We start from the raw sequence: 17162 nt of genomic DNA on the forward strand, positions 1-17162 counted from the left end.
CGGAATTGATAGATGAAGTGGACTACCTATTGCATGGCTCCGCCCCACAAGCGCGAGAAGATTGACCGGTGAATCAAAAATTTTCTTAAGAGAAAAAATTTTACAACTGTAGATTTTTCTACTGGTATTTTACTTTTCTTTACTTCCTTATTTTATTTTTTGTTTTAGCTTAAGTATTTTGAGTAACTTGTGTTTTTTTACTTTAAGTTACAATTACAATACTTTTGTAACCAAAATTATCAATCAAATATGAACTAGATTTCTCTTTTTCCTAAAAAAAAAAATCTCATCCGCATCTTTTAGAGAGTTCCTTTTGACGAAGGGAATAGAATTGTAAACCAGTCGATTGAGCTTATTGTTATTTAAACTTGATTTACTTATAAGTCGAATGGAGTCGAGCTATCGAGCTCTAGCTAATTTGAACTCGAACCATACCAACACACCACATGAGCTCAATTATCAATATACTTCATTATAGTTATTTTCATATTTTGTTTAACTAATTAATGTGTAAAATAATTAAAATCCAGTCCATTCTAGTTGTATATATTTACTTACGAATATATATTTTGTTAATTTTATAATAAAGTTAATTTGAAGAACTTTATATATATAACGAAATCAATATCTTTTGTGTGAGAGGTTGCATGTTCGAAATATGAATGAAGAAATCTCTTTTGGATATTATATAGTTGGATAATTTTATTTTCAACCTTTAGCAAAAAAAAAAAACAACTTTAAATATATAGCTAAGAAAACTAATAATTTTTTGTTATATTAACAGTTAAATAGTTCAAATTTCATAAATATAATTACATGGAGTAGGGTTACCTTATATTAACCGGCTATATATAGATTTGGATTGCCTCACATGTTAATTTTGCTTTTCAATTCAACTTTTTTGGGGAGCTATGATTAATTGATGCTTCTATTTCATTAAAAAATAGATTGATGGTATGAACAATTAATACAGTTAGAAAGAAATAAATTATGTTTTCACAAATTTTCACTTTCCTCTATATAAGCTATGTCAAGAAGAGTAAAACTAGGGTGTTCTTAAGTTCACCAAAGTATTTGGTGAGCTTAATTCTAAAATATATTATATTTGATTCAAACGATAAATTCAAACTGTTGAAATTCATCTATTTTTCAAGTGATGAATTACATGCAAATATTTTAAATTTTCAAATTATTTTAGAAGGTTTATAAATTAATTTTAGTGCATTTACTTTTTGAATATTTTTTACCACTTAATTTTATACAAAGTTAATTCAAAATTTTAAAAATTTTATATGTAAATTCATTACTTGTGAAATAAATCAATTTTAACAGTTTGAATTTATTTTTTGAAACTAATTTATTTGATTTTAGAATTAAGCTCACCAAACACATCGGTGAGCTTAAGAATATCCAGTTCTACTCATGTCAAGAAAATCAGATTTATCAACGGGATGAGAAAAGAATCTTAGTGCATGCGGCCGCATTTAATGCATGTGAAATTGTCAAAGGCACTTTATTCCCAAGTTCTATTTATACGGCAGGTTTTGAAGACTAGAAATGAAATGAAGTTAAAAGTTATCCCCATGTAATTAATTAAAGCAATATGTAGTAGGTTTATTTTTACTCTTCTTACAAGGGGGGGGGGGGAATGAGATGTGGATATCCGATCAGAATTGTTTAATCAACATTAATTAATTAAAATTTACATGAACAGTTTCAAAATGAAAAACAACCGCACGAATTGGCAGAAGAAATAAAAGAAGAACACAAAGCAGCACGACTGACAGCAAGGTTAATCAAACAGCAGGCGCGCCGCGCGCACATAAGAAACAAGCACAAGCACAAAAAAAGAGAGGAATAAAATTTTGCTTACTACTTTTTGGCTTTCAATTTTTAGTTTCTGCTTTACTTAGTTCGATTACTGCATTTCTATTTCTTTTCATTTCTATTTCTTTTCAGGGCTCAAGTGTCTGAGCCAACTGCTTTTTATTTTCTCAGAACAAGTATCAAAACTCTTGTAATCTTGTTCCTTTAATCAAATGAGGGCTAGACCCTCGTTTCTGTCTCAAAAAAAAAAATGTATGCGGATCAAGTACACGTATCTTAATAAGGATTAAAAAGTTCGTATCGGATATCAAACCGAATTAGATAGAATCAACCACCGCCCACAACCTGACCAGAATGTAATAAGACGAATGTTAATAGAAGAGGTTTGTGTTGAGTAAAATTAGGTGTGATGTGCTCACTAATAATGATTGATGAGCACATTTTCAAAAGGCTATCAGATTAATTTTGAACTACGAATCTAAACTGTTGAAATCTATGTACTTCGTGAGTGATGCATGTACATTCAAAAATTCTAAAGTGTTGAATTCATTTAGTACATGATCAAGCAGTAAAAAAAAAATTTAATTTATAAGTTATTTTTAAATTGTTTTATGTATTCATTTTTCATTATTTTTTGACTACTTAATCATGTATTAAATGAATTCAAAACTTTAAAATTTTGGCACGTACATGCATCACTTACGAATTATGTGAATTTGAACAATTTAAATTTGTAGTTCGAAGTCAATCCGATAGTCTCTTGAAGATGTACTCACCAACATCTCTCGCACATCATACTAATTAATTTAATTTGCTTGTTTTTGTTGTTGTGGTCAAAGTTCGTTAGATATATTATATTAGTGGAGAGACGATTTGACTCCATATATACCAAGTCCAACGGTTGAAATATTAAATGAATCATATATTTGTCAATTTCTAATCTGTGGACTGTTCGGTAAGGTAAGGTTAAATTACTTTATATCGTTTTTACTTTTGTTAATTAATATCTTAATTTTATGGAAATACTGTTTTTTTTATTGTGAATAAAATTCTCTTTTTATTCTTTAGTCTTAATTTTACTTCTTTTTTTTATATGGAACAACAACTCTTGAATTAGGATTTATTACAACTCTTAAGTAGAAGCATCTTCTTAATCCTTTTTTAGTAAAGTTTTGGGCCAGTCATCCAACCGTTTTAATATTTACAAAGAATTTCTCATTTAGATTTTAAATTTGCAATCTCTCACACTGTTAATATTGCCTTTGCCACTATATCAAAGATTGATTCTCATTCTGAATCCTTCATAATCATATATCCTCTATGTTTTTTTATTCCTAAAAATGTATAAAAATATCTCAACATTCTACTGTATAATTAATTAAGAATAATAAATATAAACGATTGAAATGCTATAAGAGAAACATGGATCCTATTATGCTGAAAAACATCAACAATTAAAAGATCAAATTTAGTAATAATATGAAAGAGACAGATATTTTATAGCACAATTACCTATATCCATCTATCTTAACCATAAAAAAGTAAATTTTCCATTGCCTATATATTTGTTCAAACCTAATTTTTTTTTTTTATCTTTTAAAAATTAATATCCAAAAAGAAGACTTTTTACCCATATAAATTTTCAGGGTATAATTGTGAATGGTTCTTTTCAGAAAAATAGCATAGGCAAGGTGATGTCAACTGTCACAATGGGACGACGAGTCATTTGGATGATTAGCTGTGACTGTGACAGACTGCACAGTGTCCCGGTGCAGTGCATTCATATCTTTCATTATCTTGAAAATTAATAGAATAAAAAATCTGCGAGAAGACTTTAAATTAAAAATCAATACAAAATCTTAATTTTATCTTCAAAGTCATATCAGAAGACGAGAGAAACCTATTCAAGTCTCCACGTGAATGATGAATCTCTCACTAGCGAATTTTTTTTATAAACCATAATTAATTAAATTAATTTTAGCAAAGCAGCATAATTACTATTTTTGTACAAAAATCAGAAGAACCGAATCCCCAATTCGGTCTTCACATTTTACTTTTTTTTTTTGACTGAATTGGGGATTCAGTCTCCCTTTATTTTGAAAAAAGGGTTGTTCTTGGCAGAAACAACTTGTTCCTGGAAGAAACATGGACTGTCTCTGGCAGAAACAGGGCCAAAACATAATAACAGAAATATACAGGGTGTTCAAGAAAAGCCAAAACAGGGGTTGAAACAGAGAAAAATGTGGAGATCGAATTCCTAATTCGATCTTTCTAAAAAGTAAATTGTGGAGACCGAATTGGAAATTCGGTTCTTATGATTTTTATAAAAAAAAAAAATTAATCATACAGCTTTGCTAAAATTAATTTAATTAATTATAGTTTATAAAAAAAATTTCCCACTGCCAACATATTGGCAACTAAATAAGGAATAATTAATGAAAGTCTAATTATTGCACTTTGTCCCTGCCCTTTTAGGGTCCGGATTTTCCAAAGTAACTAAATCTTTAAATTTTGGATCGGAACTGTCGGATTTGAATCTGTCGCTTGAAATTGTTTTTCGATTCGAATTCATCTCTCGAGATGTGTGTGCTCCACTTCAGATATCTCAAATTCAAATCAAACTGTTCCGATTTAAAACCTAATCTTTAAGTTACTTCACTGGATCTGAACTCGCCCTTTTAGCCGTACTGGAAGAACACATTGGCAACCATATATGGAATTGCGAGCGGAATGGCCTTCCAACTCAATACTTGGATCTTATGATAAATAGAGTGCCGTTTCAATATATATATATATATATTTATTTTTTTTCGTACAAATTTTTGTCATAATTCAACAGCAAACTGTCATCCTGAAAATCCTGGCTCCTGAGGTGCATAACCTCTTAAATAATATAAACAGAAAATTTAGAATCGGATACGATCTAAAAAGAGTTAATTCGGATCTATTTGGAAATTCACAAGATTGAGATTTGTGCCAATATTTAATGAGCGGACCGGATTCAAACTCAATGAGTAAAATATCTTAAATGTTTTCATGGGTACACCGGAAATTTTTCTTATGAAGAAAAAATTTTCAGTGTACCCATTAAAACTTTTGAAATAGCCAATTTATCCATCAAAACATAAAAATATCTTATTTGCCCATTCAAACTGAACTTATTTTCTTTTATCCCCATCTCTTCATAAATATATTATTTGTCTTCTATTAAAAACCAAGTTGACTAATTTACTCCCGTCTTCTTCTCTGATATCTTTCATGTGCTAATTGATTTGACTATTTCAATCGGAGAGCAGTCTTGCTAATTGTTTAGCCTATAACCAACCTGTCGGCATACATAATGGCGATGGATATTATTGCAATGATCCTGGGGTGAGCGCAGGCCCGGCCCTAGGGCTGTGCAGCCAGGGCGACCGCCCCGGGCCCCAAAATTCTAGGGGCCTCAAAAAAGAAAAATTAGTTCGTATATATATATAAAAAATTGTATATATTAAAAATAAATAAACTATTAGAGCTCAAATTTTGTATATATAAATGGTTCAAATTTTTCTATAAATAAATATGACTTATTGGCATATCAATAAAAAATCTGACCGGCTAATTGCTTCTAGGGGTGTTTATTGGGTCCGGTTTAGTCGGTTTTGAACCAAATCAAATTAGTTTGGACTAAACAGTTTTATTTATTCGGTTTAATGGTTTGGTTCAGTTTGCTTTTTAAAACCGAATTTATAACTTCGGTTCGGTTCGGTTTGGAAATTTTCAAAATCGAAAAAATCGAACCGGTCGAATTTTTATATATTATGAATTTGGTCCGGACTACCCCCAATTTATTTCTTAATACCTCGTTTATTTCTTAATCAATTGCTCTAAATACTTTGGTTTATTTCTTAATACCCTGGTTTATTTCTTAATATACTTCGGTTTATTATAAATCAAATGCTTTAAATAAAAAAATTAATATCTTTCGATTTGAACCGAAGAAACTGAAGAAACCGAAATAAAACTTTAGTTCGGTTCGGTTCAGTTCGGTTCTATTTTTAAAACCAAATTATAACTTTGGTTTGCCTAGTTCGGTTCAATTGAAACCGAACCGAACCGATGAACACCCCTAATTGCTTCCATAAGTACTTCAGCACCATATGTTTATAAGTAGTTTTTGCGTTTTAAAAGTCCAAATAGTTGATCCAAACCATTCAACCTAATATCCATATTAAAACGTGCTTGGAGACCTAATTTTGCATTTTTTTTTTTTTTATTATTTTTTAAGGTAAGTAGAATTTTTTTTATGATTTAGAATCTTCTAAATTAATAAATTTTCTACCTATCTTAAAAAAATAAAAAAGATACCAAAAAAATGTAAATTTTGGTCTCCAAGCACGTTTTATATATGGATATCATATTGAATGGTTCGGATCGACTATTTGGATTTTAAAAATACAAAAATGGCTTAAAGCATATAGTGTTGAAGTACTTATCGAAGTGTATTGGCCGGTCTCATAAAATTTTTGTATATATAAAGGGTTCCAAATTTTCTTCCGCCCCGGGTCCCAAAATCTTCAGGACCGGCCCTGGGTGAGCGTTATGGCTATATTCCTCTCTGATCTTTTATAGTGTTTTGGCTGCTTGTTTGAAGTGAATTGGGTAAGACTATCAAATAGAATTTTAACTAAATGATTGAGATCACAATGATATTCTGAAATGAGATAGAACCTTGCTTCTGGAAGGGAACCGCTCAAGTCTAGTCTCTAGTTGATCTTTGTATTCAACGAAGAAGGTCATAGAGTGTGCTTGGAATCAAAGGCTACTTGAAGATTAACTTTCTTTTGTCATTTTGCCCATTGATCATTAACGAAGGAAGAAGCTTCTGAAATTATACCAAACGAAGTAGCACTATGCAATTTCTTTGATTTTTCTTCAACCAAAACAACCCCCCCCCCCCCCCCCCCCCCCCCCCAATACTCTTTTTTGGCAAAGAAAGGATGGTAGACAAGAAAAAAGGTTGTCTACTCTTTGTTTTGTTTCTTCTATTGAGTTTCTTTTTGGCAAATTTAAAGTGAGATTAATTGTTTTCTTCTCTCATCTTCACGAGTTCTCTCCGATTAAAATAGTTGAATTAATTAGATGAGAGAAGAAGACAGGGGTAAATTAGTCAACTTGATTTTTAATAAAAGACTAATAATATATTTATGATGAGATGGGGATAAAAGAAAAGAAGTTCAGTTTGAATGGGTAAATTGAATATTTTCATATTTTAATGGGTAAATTGGATATTTCAAATGTTTTCATGGGTACACCGGAAATTTTCCCTATGAATTAAGGCTCTTGTCTTGTCACTATATGTCCTAGTTTTATAAATAACGGTATGTGCTCATCAGACGGACAGGGTACCGCCAAACGATTAATCAGAAATAATTGGAAATAATATACTATAATTAGAAATAATCAGTTGATTAATTGAAAAAATAAACGATGGTTTAATCATCGCAAACGACTAATCGACCAATTAATCAGCCTAAATGAGCTTGTTTTACAACACATGATCTCTCCAATTCAATTAGCTAGGGTTTTTCTTCTAAAGCCACATTTTAATTAGCACAACCTCACTTTTTAATATTATTTTAAAATTTGAATTCAAATGTTATATTCAATCTAAACCGTTGATCTTTATTTATTTTTATATAATTAACTACAAAAATATGTCATTATCCACGAGGATAAAATAATTTTTTACTATCGGTATCGTTACAGATATTCTCGCCGGTAATAACGATACCCTTAGGAATAACAATTTCTTTCGACAATAGTCATTTTTTATCCTCACATATTGTAAATTAAGTATGTCAATAAATGAACAAATCCATGCAACTAATTATGATTGTTTTATTTAATGACATCTTGATCTAATATATAAGATAAACTCTAAATTTCTAACTTTTATGATAATGCATCTTTCATAAAAAAAAAAACCTGGTTCAACTATTGGTATTCTAAATTTGAGTTTTAAATTTTGAAATATAAATTACAAAGTGAATTTGTGACATTTTGTAGCATTGAATAATCCTCAAACAACGTTAGATATAATAACTATAAATATGTAATCTTCATCGATCACTTGAGATATATAAGACGTGAATCACATTTATATAAATTTAAAATTTGATTAGTCCTCCATTAACAATAAGCCATGCAAATTCAACTGTTAAAGACTTTAAAATGTTTGATGGAAAACATAATGATGTCCAAATTGATTTAAATTTGATCCAACACTAACAATTTCCCTATGGACTATGGACATTATTTAAATTTTTAGCTTGAACATTATTTTAAAAATACTATTAAAAATACAAAAGTGTTGACATACCCTGCTCTCCTCGTGGAAACTCTTCCACATAGTAAAAATTGATTGCTAATGCGTGATGAAATTACATAAACAAAGAACATGCAAAGGAAACTATATATAGCGAATATATAATAGCTAGCTTGATGCAAATTGCTATATTCTCAACCAATGACTCTAACTTGAGGATATTCCAGTGATGGATGTGGAGACAAAGGCGACAATGGTGGCAAGTTTAGCGGTTCCTCCCAGTCGAAACAATCAATACCTGTCCAGCTCAACGGTGTATACATTCTATCGACCTCTAGCTCTGCCAACCTCTCTTTCTTTTGTTCCCTTGCCACCTCAGAATCTGCCTCATCATGTCTCTTCCTCTTCAAAGGCTCGGTTTGCTGCTCGGCGTGAAATTGTGCTGAATCAATATTGTCAAACACTGATTCAGCCCATGTACCCAATTGATCATCTTCGATTGTCAAGTTCTGACCCCAGTGAAAACTATCCTGTGATTCATCAAATGATGATGTGTTCTTGGTTGTTATATTATCACTAGATTTACCAACACAGTTGGTATTTTTTCCAGCCAAGATCCCTGGTTCACCGCTACAGCCGATTTCATTGGGGAAGTTAAGTATCGCCTTTGACCCCCGCATTCGAAAAGCTGCCAGGTCATATGCCCTAGCCGCCTCAATAGCTGTGTCATATGTACCAAGCCAAATCCGTGAACCCCGTTTTTTTGAGTCTCGGATTTCAGCCGCATACTTCCCCCATGGTCTCCGCCTCACGCCACGGTACTTTATCCTTTCCTCTTTCACTGGCTGCATGATCCAATCGAAGCTTTTTACTTGTGGTGAAGATACAGTTAGCGAAGGTTTGTTTTGCGTCGGAGACGGTTGACTGCCGAATCTCAGGAGGGTCACAGTCGGATCAGTTGGTTCAGATTTAACAATCCGATCGAGATATTCTTCGTCGAGGAGGTGGTTTCTGATGAAGTCAAGTGAATTACCATATTCACCGATGTGGGCCATGATTAGGAAACAATACAAACAGTTTTGTTCTCTGTTAGTTACCTTTGTTCTTAGAAAATGATTTTGTTGGTATATAGAGGGGGCATATGTGGTGTATTATTTATAAGGGAGGAATATCATAATTTGACATTTTGACCTTTGACAATGACAATGTTGTTCAGTTCCATCAATCCACCAATCTACCATGCTTCTAGTACATGAAATTAATTAATAAAAATGCACCCTTGTATTTATTTTATTAGTTGTAGGTAATGGCAAATGCTGAAGTAGTTAATTAAGTGGTGATATTTGAGGTACTAGCATGATACTTGAAAGATTATGAACTTGGTATATATAGCTCCAACTTAAAAACTCAACAATATCTCTATCTATTTTCTTTCCAGCAATTATTGCCCTAACATTAATTCAGTTACTAACTAGCCGCTTAGAAAAGATACTAACAGAGTTGGGTTGACTTCACACAGTATACTAGTCATATATTATATTGGGACAGTATCCACGACCGATCGATATTGTCGGTATATCCTTGCGGATACTACCGTCGCTAATAGAAAAAACACCTTTCTACAAGTATACCCTCGTATATAGTCATTTTTTACCCTCACAAATACTAGTCATACATTATTTTCACCATTAATTGTGAGCTATGTATATGATATAAATATAGCTCTGTCAATATTTTCATCTGATCATACTGACTTATCTGGAGCTAATTTTCCTACCTTATTAATTACGGTAGGTTTGAAGATTTCATATTGTTTCGAAAAAATCTGTTACGTACGATGTATACTATATAGTTGAATTTTTTTTTTTTTTTCTCTTTTGACAAGCATGTATACAAAATAAACGCTATATAAACAAGGCTGGGGTCAAAGCTTCGTTAAATTGCAACAGCTAGTTTGGACCCACCCTGGGTCTAAGTACCGTTGAAATATTAAATTGACCGTTTGACAATTTCTAATCCATTTTATGTGACACCGTTATAAAATTATATATTTTATCATTTTGGCTTCTTGCAATTATATAATATTTTTTGTGGTACCTCGTAGTATGGTCATTTCTTAAGTTTAATTGATCATTTTTTCAAATGATTGAATTTTTAACTTCATGATGCCCCATAAATTGGAACACTAAATGGAACTACTTTAGCTCTATTAATTCAGCTCATTGGTTATTTAAATTACAACCATTAATTAAATGGACAGTGATAACAATTCCCGAAGGTTTATCCCCGCAGATACTGCCAAAAAAAACATGGAGGGACCGCTCAATCATTAATAACCGTTTAAAAAACTGCAGGTATTTAACTTGAAGCATTAAATTATTTACCTTGAATTTGTCAGGTATTATACCCTATGCAATGATCTCTATTTATGAAAGAATAAATCAATCCATTAATTGTCCCCGCACAAAATTTCTTTTTTTTTGAATCGTCCCCGCACAACTGGAGACCATTAAATAAACAATCCTCTCACCCAATGATAAATACTCTGAGACATAATGATAAATATTTTATGTTACATGGGTAAATACTTTATGTTACATGGATAAATACTTCTCAGGCGTACTTGCAACTTTCAGTAAGACATCAATGATAAATACTCTCATGCATAATGATAAATACTTTATGTTACATGGATAAATACTTTGTATTACATAGATAAATACTTCTCAGACATAATTGCAACTTACAGTAAAACATCAATGATAAATACTTTCAGACATAATGATAAATACTCTATGTTACATGGATAAATACTCTATGTTACAAGGGTAAATACTTCTCAGAAATAATGATAAATACTTTTTTGAACATCAATTAACGGATAAGCATTTATTAACGGTGATTGTTATTAGATAACAGTATAATTAATGCGCAGATTGTTTTTAAAGCAATAATTAATGCGAAAATTGTTATTAGAGGAATGCATAATTAATGCGGGGATCGGAGTGGGGGGTTTCTTATAATTATTGGGGGGATAAAATGAAACTTTTAGAGAAATTAGTGGGAGGATATATGACAGTTAAGGAAGAGAGAGAGTGCGGGGAAAATGGGGGGATGGGAGTGGGGGGTTTGTTATAATTATTCTAATTAAATATGTAATCCAGTAGACAGTAATTAATTAGAAAAACAATTATGGATTAACAGAAAATTCAATTCAGTAGACTTATTCAACTCCAGTATTAAATCATGTAAGTCAAATTAAAAAATAATGGCTTAACAGAAATTCTCTGTTTATTTAACTTTAATAACACATACATATATATAGAACTAATTAATTTGTAGCCTAGTGTATTGATAAATTTAAAGCAACGGTTTTTTTAGGTGCTGAATATATTCTTGATTTACATTATTTTGTTTTCTTAGACGTCCGTTTACCTCTTTGGTTTGAATCTGTTCCAAACGAACTTGTTTCACCTAAAGCACTTCTTTACCTATTAGGTGAAACAAGTTCGTTTGGAATTCTATGTTTTTGAAAAACAGGCAGAGGCTGCCGTGGGTTCGTTTGGAATTCTAAGAGCAAGAATCGATACGTTATATGGTAACATCAATCTCTTTTCAGCTGGTTATTACTTATTAGGCGCCTTCAATTAAATTCTTACCAATCATAATTTTATGGTATAAGTCATATAGAAATTGAATATATTTCTCAAACATGCTCAACCTTGTTAAATCCGATCTCATCCGCATCTTTTAGAGCTCCTTTTGACGAAGGGAATAGGATTGAAAACCAGTGACCAGTCGATAGACCTTGTTGAATTGTTTTGCAACAAGCTATCCAGGTACCTTGAAGAGAGTTAAAAAAAAAAAAAAAGAGATCAGTGACCTAGCCCCAGGCGGTGAGTTCATCTGGCTGTTGGAGCGCCGCAGTGAGTAGATCCGTCATTGGAGCGCTGCATGAGTAGATCGGACTTTCAGAGTGCAGCGGTGAGTGTCAAAGCACGGCAGTAAGTAGATAAGACCGTCAGAGTGCGGCGACTATCGGATGAAAATAAATCCAATCGTGAAAAGGGTTAGAGACTGATGTATTAGGGTGTTTAAGAGCGTAAATAAGTAGTATTGGATGGTGAGAGTAATTTAAATAAATTAATAAGAATAAAGGAGTTTAAATTTAGAAATTAGAGTTATTTGACTCATTGTAAATACGTTTTTTATCAATGTATTTGTTAGTTGGCATTTATAACACTAACTTTAACAAAACAAAACAAAAAAACCAGTCGATCAAGCTTATTCTAATTTAAACTTGATTTACTTATAAGTCCAACTGAGTCGAGCTATCGAGCTCTAGCTAATTTGAACTTCAACGCTACCAGCACCCGACATGAGCTCAATTATCACCACTTCTTTATAGTTATTTTCGTGTTTTTGTTTAACTAATTAATGTGTAAAATAATTAAAATTTTGTCCATCTAGGTTATATTTATTTACTTACCAATATATATTGTGTTAATATTATAATAAAATTAATTTGAAGAACTTTATATATAACAAAATCAATATTGTCTTCTGTGTGATAGGTATGTTTCAAATTTGAATGGAGAAAATACTTGTAGATATTAAATAGTTGAATATATAGTTTGATTTTCAACCCTTTCAATTTATTTTTGTTATATTAAAGGTTAAATACTTCAAATTTCACAAATATAATTACACAGAGGAAGGTTGACGTATATTAACCAAATTGCCTTACATAATAATTTTGGCTTCCAATTCAACTTCCTTGGGGAGCTATGGTTAATTGATGCTGATAAAAATAATAAAATCGTAACGTGTTTTCAATTAGAATACAAACAATTCATAATCTGTAAATCCAAAATAAAATAACAAATGTAATTTAAATCTTACAGTTTTAGAATGACGACATTGTTAAGTGGAAACGTAAATACTGATCATCAATAGTTTTGCTCAAACATGATAATAGAGATCTTAGACGTTTTTATTTTACTTCTCTGTTTATTTTTCATGGACAAAATTTTCAGAATAGGATGCATCAAAATAAGAGAATAAGTATTTAATAACTATGATGTAACTTTTTGGGACTGGTATACTTTATAAATAACAATATGAATTTTTCGATCAAAAATTATTTATGTCTTTTCATTAATTTATGTAAATAAAATTGGTGCACAATAATAATATAGAGCACATAATTAAATAAAACTAACAGATGCTTCTATTTCATTAAAAAATAGGTTGATAGTTGAGTTAATTAGATGGGCTATAGACAATATAGTTAAAGAGATATAAGCTATGTTTTCACAAATTTTCACTTTCCTCTTTATAAGCTATGTCAAGAAAACTAGATTTATTAACGGGATGAGAAAAGAATCTTATAGTGTGGCCGCATTTAATGCCTATGAAATTGTCAACGGCACTTTATTTCCAAGTTTCATTTATGCGGCAGGTTTTGAAGACTAGAAATGAAATGAAGCAAAAAGCTCTCTCCATGTAATTACTTAACGCAAAAAGCCGAATTAGATAGAATCAACCACCGCCCACAACTGAATTAATTTATAAAAGACAACCAAATTAAAGCATACATCTTGATCAAATATAAAAGATACATTCTGAATTTATAAAATTTTATTTTAATGCATCTTTCATAAAAATAACCAAGTTCAACTATTAGTATTCTAAATTTGAGCTTTGGGTTAATTTTTCATATGACCCTCAACTTATCTTGATTTTCTCCCTCTAGAGTTTAATATATTCTATATACTCTCCAACCCGATTTTTTTATTTATATTCAAAAAATAATTGGATAGGATTTCGAAATCTACCCAAACCGGAAAAAAAAATTTCGGGTAATTCAGTCTAAAATCGGAAAAAAAAATTCCAGTTTTAGAATTCCAAAACCAACTCCTAAAAAAAAACCCGGAAAATTCCGGTTTCAATATTTTTTTTCTTTTTCAGATTTTTTTTATTTAAATAGAAATATGTATAATTTATTTATTTTTTGTATTGAAATATTAGAAATATCTAATATATTTCTTTGAAAATAGATGGAATACTGTATAATTTGATTTATTAGAAAGACTGCTACAAATAACCCGGATCAACATTTTTCATGCAGGATTTTTTGCGGCTGTAAGAAAAATTAATATATTTCTTTATGAGTTATTGAAAAAAATAAAAATATTTGGATTCTGAGTTATTGATCCCAGTTTAAAAGTCACTTCTAGGTAATACAGAAAATATTGTGATCATTCTAGTACATTTAATTTATAAAAAGTTGTATTTTGAGAATTGTTTTTAATAACAATCATTAAAAAACTTAAAATTTTTGTTTTTTTTTCAAAAATAGATACCACTTTTTAGAAATTAAATGTACTAGAAAGATGACAATATTTTATGTATTTACTAAGAAGTGACTTTTAAACTGGGATCAATAACTGAGAATCCAAACATTTTTTTTTCCAATAACACATAAATAAATATATTAATTTTTCTTACAGCCGCAAAAAATCCGGCATGGAAAATGTTGATCCGGATTATTTGTAGCAGTCTTTCTAATAAATCAAATTATATAGTATTTCATCTATTTTCAAAGAAATATATTAAATATTTCTAATATTTCAATACAAAAATAAATAAATTATAAATATTTCTATTTAAATAAAAAAAATCTGAAAAAGAAAAAAAATATTGAAACCGGAAAAAAAATTTACGGTTTCTTCTTGTTCTTTTTTAGGGGTTGGTTTTGGAATTCTAAAACCGGAAAAAAAATTTCCGGTTTTAGATTGAATTACCAGAAGAAAAAAAATGTAGATTTTGAATTCCCGCCCAACTTTGATTATTTTTTTGGATATAAATAATAAAAATTGGCTCTCCAACTCTTCTACATGTTTCTTGTTTCTCCTTGAGTGTAAAAGGAAAATTAATCCTAATCAAATGATATTAAAAAAAATATAATTCCTATTTTTTTTAAAAAAAATAGACGATAATGCCCCTAAAATTGGAAACGCTTCTTTCTCTTCTCTCTGTCCATCAATGTCTTACAGATGGATCGAGGCGGCGGTGGAATAGAGTACGGGAAAGTTTGAATTGGAAGTGCATAGTTGTTGGTTTTGTCTTTGATTTTTTACTGTAGATTCAGTATTGAATGGTTGAGATTCAATTAGGAGAATGAGTAGGAGGAGAATTAAAGGAAGTGGAGGGATGGGGAAGTTTGCCATGATTAACAGAGAAGCAAAGGAAAGAAGCGTTCTTCAATTTTAGGGGCATTATTGTCCATTTTTTTAAACAAATAGGATTTATATTTTTTTAATATCATTTTATTAGGATTAATTTTCTTTTTACATTCAAGGAGAAATAAGAAATATGTAGAAGAGTTGAAGGGTATATATAGAATACATTAAACTCTAAAGGGGTAAATAAGAAAACCAAGACATTCTGGGGGCAATTGGCAAGGATAAGGGGTATATTCATATGGAGTTGCCAGTGGAATATGGGAAATGGGGTCTCAATTTCTTTTTGGTTTGACACATGGAATCAAACTACTCTAGCAGATAACCTACCCGAGGGACAGAGGATTCGAAGACCAAATATTTCACTAAGGGATGCTATCCCCCTGATACAAAGCCTAACACCTCATTTGCAGGTACCGCAAAATTTGCTGGGTTGATCAATCTGAAGATGAATTGTGCTGGAGATGGACAGAAACAGGTGTCTATTCAGCAAATTCAGTTTATAACTCTATGATTAGCGGAGGAAAGCTGGCGTGGCGATACAGAGTGGCGTGGAAGTGCAAAGCCCCCATGCAGGCCAAGGTGTTTGCCTATCTAATGTTAAGAGGAAAGATTTTAACACATGAAGTGCTGATACGTAGAAGGGTGCAGTGTGAGGCTCGTTGTAGGACCTGTATTACATGTGCCTTAGAAACACTGCACCATCTACTGTTTCGATGCAATTTTGCACTACAGGTATGGAGAAACCTTAAACATATATTGGGATATGAGATCTTGAAACAGGATATATCAGTAACGAAAATTTGGGAAGCCTCAGCTACACAAGCAAAGAGTAGATATAAACTGATGGAGGTTAGATGGTCAACAATGTTTGTATGTGCATGCTGGCAAATATGGAAGCACAGGAATGCAGTTATATTTAGAGGAGAGCATATATTGCCGGCAATTGTAGCATGCAGAATTAAAGAGGAAAGCGCACTGTGGGAAAAATATGGTTAGTACTTAGTAGGCACAAGAAGAGCTCATACTGGTAAAAGAAGGCTTAGGCTTAGGGAGATTAGAAAGCAATTTATATGGCTAGTAATTTTCTATAACTGATGTAACCGTTTCTTATTGCATTAATGTTATTTCTCGACTGCATCAATCAAGTATTCAAAAAAAAAAAAAAACCAAGACAAGTTGAGGGGTATATGAAAAATTAACCCTTGAGCATTTAAATTCTGAAATATAAATTAAATAGTGAGTTTGTGACATTTTATAGCATTGAATAACCCTCAAACAACGTTAGATATAATAACTATAAATATGTAATCTTCATCGATCACTTGATATATATAAGACGTGAATCACATTTATATAAATTTAAAATTCGATTAGTCCTTCATTAACAAGCCATTAAAATTCAATTGTTAAAGACTTTTAAAATGTTTGATGGAAGCAGACAGAATGATGTCCAAATTGATTTAAATTTGATCCAACACTAACTATGTCCCCATGTACATTATTTAAATTTTTAGCTTGAACAATTTTTTAAAATTACTAATAAAAATACAAAAGTGTTGATATAACCTCTCCTCTCGTAGAAACTCTTCCACATAGTAAAAACTGATTGCTAATGCGTGATGCAATTACATAAACAAACAACATGCAAAGGAAACTATAGCGAATATATAATAGCTAGCTTGATGCAAATTTCTATATTCTCAACCAATGACTCTAACTTGAGGATATTCCAGTGATGGATGTGGAGACAAAGGCGACAATAATGGCAAGTTAAGCAGTTC

The 17162-nt window shown here is 31.0% G+C and overlaps 1 protein-coding gene across 1 annotated transcript; it reads right to left on the reverse strand.

Moving 5' to 3' along the window:
- Positions 1 to 8198: 8198 nt before the first annotated feature.
- On the reverse strand, positions 8199 to 9242 carry LOC144558385 (uncharacterized). The gene has a single exon (XM_078307227.1). The coding sequence runs from the start codon at positions 9187 to 9189 to the stop codon at positions 8329 to 8331; it is 861 nt and encodes a 286-aa protein (XP_078163353.1). The 5' UTR covers positions 9190 to 9242; the 3' UTR covers positions 8199 to 8328.
- Positions 9243 to 17162: the final 7920 nt, after the last annotated feature.

This window comes from Carex rostrata, chromosome 8 (genome assembly GCF_964058835.1).
Source record: "Carex rostrata chromosome 8, lpCarRost1.2, whole genome shotgun sequence".
In the NCBI taxonomy this organism is placed as follows: domain Eukaryota; kingdom Viridiplantae; phylum Streptophyta; class Magnoliopsida; order Poales; family Cyperaceae; genus Carex; species Carex rostrata.

Coding starts and splice junctions, on each gene's coding strand:
- LOC144558385 (XM_078307227.1), bottom strand. CDS start 9,189: ATGGCCCACATCGGTGAATATGGTAATTCACTTGACTTCATCAGAAAC.